Source organism: Sinocyclocheilus rhinocerous, unplaced genomic scaffold (assembly GCF_001515625.1).
Source record: "Sinocyclocheilus rhinocerous isolate Xijiao unplaced genomic scaffold, SAMN03320098_v1.1 scaffold5856, whole genome shotgun sequence".
NCBI lineage: Eukaryota > Metazoa > Chordata > Actinopteri > Cypriniformes > Cyprinidae > Sinocyclocheilus > Sinocyclocheilus rhinocerous.
This window is the reverse complement of record NW_015637581.1, coordinates 1,552-7,696: the sequence shown is the minus strand read 5'-3', so window position 1 is coordinate 7,696 and position 6,145 is coordinate 1,552. Positions and strand designations below refer to the sequence as shown.

The following is a 6,145-nucleotide window of genomic DNA, read 5'->3' as shown; positions in this document are numbered from 1 at the left end:
TACAGTAATATGGACTCACTAGAGCAGATGACTCCAACATCTCGTTTATGTGAACATTCAACTCGACTCCATGAAGAGATGGAACATTCTGAGAGTTTTGTTTCATTCCCGTCACAATCAAACACATCAGCCCTGATTTCAGCACTTCCCTCTCCAAACCTGTCTGATCCCACAACAGACACAGCAATCCCACAATTCAGCTGTCTACAGAGGACACTGGCAGCTCTCATATCCCAGCATGCATCACACACTGTGCCCCATTTACTGAAGTACTGACGTTCAACTCGACCAGAACAAGAGTCTGAACCGTTTACCAGCCTGAGATCAGTGTAACCTGGAGAAAGAACACAGAGCTTATTGAGATTCTAAGAGAACAGAGATAATCAGATTTATTCTCATGTTCTTAGTTCTGTTTAATACAGTCACTCGAGGCTTATAATGATGGTACTGATCAAACAATTAAATTTTAGTATATTTGACAATTGGATTTGTTAAATAAACAGGTTAAACATTTTACCGGAACATATCAGTCCAACATCATTTTCATGGGTGCAGTTTATTTTATGTGAATTTGATGATGGACAGCGTCGAATGTGTGATTCGTCTCCTCTGCACTGAATCTCTTTTGATCCAATCTGAGCATCTCCTTTGCCAAAAGCAGCTGCTCCCAGCACCTTTACAGGAGCCCCACAGTCCAGCTCTCTACACACAACCTCTGCATCCTGCTGGTCAAAGGCAGCGTCACACACTGAACCCCATCCACCTACAAGAAGCATCTCCACTCTTCCAGAGCACAGGTGAGACCCGTCCACAAGTCTTGACCATCCGTAGTTTATAGTTTCTGATTTTATTTACACAACAGAGAAGACCATCTGTCACTATGATTATGATACAGGCATAAAACAAGAAGCAAGTTCTTTAACTGATTTTTTAAAAGGATGAAAGTGAGTAGTTTAGACCATAAAATATGCTAATTATCAATTCAATGTATATGAATTTCTCTGAAAACAAATTACACACAATTAATTTAAACTGCATATAAGATGTTTATGGATGAAAGTTTGATCAATGGTGCATTAAGAGGGTGATGTATGGAGCAGCTCACCTGAGCATTTGACTCCAGCATCTTCATGATGACCACAGTTATGAACACCCCATCCTAATGATCTACAGTCCTTCAGTGTGGACTCTGATCCAGTACAGGCCACATCATCCATCCAGATTGGTCCTGATCCTGGTCCAAAACGAGCATTACCCAGAGCCTCTACAGCCTCTCCGCATCCCAGCTCTCTACACACCACTTTAGCATCAGTCATATCGCAGTCATCACCACACACTGTTCCCCACTGACCATCATGATGAACCTCCACTCTACCACTGCAGGGACTGTTACCACCAACTAACCTAACAGTCTCAAAATCTGTGCATAAAAGAGAGAGAAAGAGATTTAACAACATTAGCAGTAAAACAGAATCATAAGCAGATTCCAGATCAATATACAAAAAATTTTTGTAAATTCAAATGTACAACTAATGCTGTAAAAGAAAAAAATGACAAATAATCTTATCATTAAATTGGATGCATGTAAAAGCTCAAATCGTTCATAAAATGTAATTCTTAATTAATGATTAGTGTTACAAGATCTTATTTTCTAGATATCACACAGACATCTATTCACTTTCTAGTGATATGAGTCCATCATAGATTAACTGCTCATTTAAAAATACATTTAAATTAAACTCTTTACTGTCCATTTGTGTACTTACCAGATGTGGTTAGAGTGATTATAGAGGAGAGTAAAACGAGTGTCAGGCATCCCTCCATCTTCTTCTGCTCGTCTCACCGTCTGTTTGACTGTCAGCACAAGTGTCTCCTCTGCTCCCTCAAACACACTAAAGAAACTGGCTCCTGTCAGCCTCCTAAAGAGAGAGAGAGACTCACGGCTGCCAATGACACTCAGAGTCTTGTGTCGCCACATGAGGGAGTTTCTCACTGGTGAACATTTTATCTGGACATAAATTGTTAATTTCTCTATTCATAAAAATGGTAAAACTTCTTGGATTTTTTAAATGAAAAAAAAAGAACATGATTTTTTTTGTGTTAAAATTTTTTGTGTTAAAATCTTTCCCTAGAACAACAAACTTACAAAGGGGGCTGCAGCACGACTTAAAACTATTTGAATATATTAATATAATTTATAATAATAATAATAATAAAAATATGAATAAGAATCATCATCATCATCATTATAATAAATATTATTAAATACATTTTATTTTACATTAGATTAGTATTATTGCAATAGTGTTTAGTTTAAATAATACAATACTGTGAATAATATAATATAATATAATAAGAGGGGAATTTACAGTTTTTTTTTTATCTCTTGCCTGTTTGTAGCATATATACAGTGGGTATAGTGTCTATAGTTGTATAGTTATATCTATCTGTATAGTTGTATCTATACAGTGGGTATAGAAAAGAATCACCACCCTTTAAAATTATCACATTTTGTTGCTTTTGCAGCCTGAAATGAAGACGGACACTTCTCCATATATATCAATAAAGTGTGAGCGCTGATGAGCGGGACTCCTCCTCCAGCGTGAAGAGACACTTCACTGAGGACAGACTCGTGTCAGTCATAAGTCAGTGTGGAGATAAAGTCACACTAAACTTAAAGCAGATTGATACAGAAACACTGCAGCTTATATTCAGCATCAAAACCTGAACCTGAACACAGCAGGTACAAGCACTGATGACTGACTGCTCACTTACTGAAACTTTATTTAATGGACAGATGCTATAAATATATAAATTATAGTCAATTTAACATTTTATAGTTATTTTCATTAAAAGAACTACATTGTATCCATAATATTAAGTGGATTTTACTACAGTGTTATGATGTTCTAACCAAGAACACAATAAATAGTATGCTGAGATATTATAAAATGAACTAGACTTGTGTACAACAAATAGAGGGCTATTCAGACAAAATTTGTAAATAAACATTGCTTTCTGTTCCAAAGATATTCTTTTGGCATTTTATCAAGGCTTTTGTGGGTGTGCGTCATACTACTTTGTGTAATTCATCCAGCAGACGGCACCAAGCACATATTTTAAAAACGAGCAAACAAGAGTCTTGTGTCGCCACATGAGGGAGTTAATATTTATAAAAAAACTGACTTGTAAACTCAATCAGGTTTAGTGAATTACCTTCTCAATGGCACACAAAGCCATCTGACTTTCATCTGTGATCAGCTGTGGTCATTTTGATTAGCTCAGCATGAAAAGAGCTTTCCTGGAGCATTTCAGTCCTTGTTTCTATTTGTACAAACCGCTGCACATTCATGTAATTCTGAATTTTACAGACACAAGTTGACAGACATTTGGTTGTGGATAGTACCATACATTTGGAACATTTATCAAGTTCAAGGATAATTGTGCATGCATTTGTTAGTAAATTTGAGACTCATTTCATCCCATACTTCTGTGTCACTATAGAAACGTCCTGTTCTGACCTCGAGCTGAACAAGTTCCTCCTCCTCTCCTCGCGCGCACTGAGATCCGAGCATTAACGGTCTCTCTCCATAAACTTCACTCATTTACTGGATTTAATTAAACAAGTTAATACTAACATTATTGTAGCCACAGACCTGGAAGAGTAAAATACTTGTTTTATTGTTCAGGTAAGAGCTGTAATTCTGTATTTTCATTATAGGAATTTCTCACTATAAGAACTTCGTTTGAATGTAATTTTAGTTTGAAGCTTCATGAATTCAGTATTTCATGTATTTAGTTTAATGTCACAAATTACACAGAGCACTGGCATTCAACCTTTATTACTAAACATAGAGGAGCAAGATGTGCGTCAACCTTATCTGTCTGTCAACCAAGTTCAGCAGAATCATTTTAACTGGTTTATGCTTAAATATACAGTAAATCGAAAATACTTGATAACCCCTCTTACAAACCTTAGCCAGTTCAACTTCTGTTCAAACAGTAAATGTCACCACAGAAACCTCTTCCTTTCCCCCCTTGTCATTGTGGTGGTGGGACATCAAGTGACAGGTCTGCTGACTGATGTCGCCAACTGTGGCTTTGTAGATACGCACTATCAAACACTTTTCATGATCTAAATAAACTCAATTAAATGGAACTAAATATAACTAAATTTATATGTATGTCAAAATTAGAGTTTTTCTTAATCTTTACATTCCCATACATAATTTTACTCATTTGCATTTAGCAACGTTTATAATTTTATTGCATAGAGTTAAAGTACTCAAGTGTTCAATTAAACATTAAATGTTTAGTTTTTACAGTTCTCACTCAAAGCTGAAGTGAGCCTGGAGTTTAAGCTCAAGGCTTGTAAATCTGTTCCGATGCACACACACACACACACACACACACACACACACACATATACACCAGTAATCTGCATTTCACTTTTCAAGAAGTCTTAACATTCCTAAAGACACAAGGGATTGACATGCTGATGTGTTGTGCTTTTTCATGCACTTCCAGCTGGGACCCACAGCATTGACTCAGTACAAGACAACAATGCATTATGTCTTCTGAATTAATCAGGAGAATTCCTCATACTGGATCTAGCTTTAAAGTCCATCCCGTTTGTGCTGTCATGTCGCTCGCCTGCATTTCATCCTGACCTGTTTGAAGACGGTCAAAGTAAGCTGTACTGGAATCATGTCAGAGACTGAACACGTTAGATCAACACGTGTCATCAACAGTGGCTCAGACCAGGATGACAAGCAGCTGCAGCCAAGGAAAAGTGAGAATAAAGAGGCAGGATGGGGACACATTGCTATGCTGGACAAAATAGAGGACTTTTTCCAGATCTGTGACAGCGAGGGAAAGGGCTTCATCACACGCACGGATATGAGGGTAAAGCAGGGGTCCTTAAAGTGGGCATTTTTCACCACTTTTCTATTTTATTTTATTCACATCTGTCATGGCTTTATATATCCAAACAGTTATGTCTATTCAAATGTTGTTTTAGTATTGTTTAGCCGATCTATGGCCATCAAAGTTTTGTTTTTGGTTCTAAATTTTTAGGGTGCATATGTTGCATTTTTACACTCCTATTTAAAAGTTTTTTTTTATGTACAATGTTCATAATAGGCTGGTAGAATATCTAGATAGCAGAAAATTGTGTTGATGTCATTTTCCTATCTATTTCTCCTCTATCTTAGAGGCTACATGAAGAATTGCCACTTACTACTGAGGAACTCGAGAGCGTCTTTGACTCACTAGATCTTGACAAAAATGGATACCTGACGCTGGGAGAGTTTTCCTCTGGATTTAGTATGTTTATCATCTCCTTCCAGAAAGGGGAGCATTTCAAAAATGATTTGTTATTTGGTACAATATTTTTAGCACAGCAAATGAAATTTTTCCAAGGTGTTTCTATGTTTGTTCCCCAGGTAACTTTCTTCATGGACGGAGAATCTCCATGACGGAGGAACTAATGACTGCACCCTCTCAAAAAGCTCCAGAAGCTCTTGATCAGAGTTCAGGGGATGAACAGCTGTCAGAGAATGAGGATGATGAAGAGAGACATTTCTGCATGTTGATGGAGAGCTTGGGTGCTAGCAATGTGTTTGACGAGTCAGTACTGATGTTTTACACTTTGCTCTGCACATTGCATTGCAAAAAATGCTTTACATTTGACGCTTTATATTGCTACAAGTACTAAAAGTTTTCTCTTCATTTCAGCCCGAGTGAAGTTCGCAGCCTGTGGGCTCAGCTCAGGAAAGATGAGCCTCGCCTCTTGTCCAACTTTGAAGAGTTCCTGGCCCGTGTCACTTATCAAATCAAAGAGGCACGACAAGAGAGGAAGGAGATGGAGAGCGCTCTCAGGAGGTGATATGTTATGCAACATAAAATGAGAATGAATTGAGAGCAGTACCATGTAAAGTCACCCATGTTTAAGAGCCAATAATCTGCTTTGTATTCTTAATTTCCACAATGTTATTTGTGATTAATCTCTTCTTAGTGGCTCAATGTAATTTTCTATAGAATGCTGCTCTATCCGTGTCCAGTGACTACTAAGCTTAAGAGTTACCAGGTTTTTACATACTTTGGGCAAACAAAGTATGTAAAATATTGTAATAAATTAGACACA

The 6,145-nt window shown here is 37.3% G+C and overlaps 1 protein-coding gene across 1 annotated transcript; it reads left to right on the top strand.

The window, feature by feature from the left end:
• Positions 1–4,501: 4,501 nt before the first annotated feature.
• LOC107749085 (EF-hand calcium-binding domain-containing protein 4B-like) lies at positions 4,502–5,883 on the top strand (the record flags this gene model as incomplete). The annotated part of the gene is made up of 4 exons (XM_016564132.1): positions 4,502–4,905; positions 5,214–5,325; positions 5,445–5,628; positions 5,737–5,883. Coding segments are annotated over exons 1-4 (641 nt in total), but the record flags the coding sequence as incomplete, so codon positions are not given.
• Between the last annotated feature and the right edge of the window lie 262 nt (positions 5,884–6,145).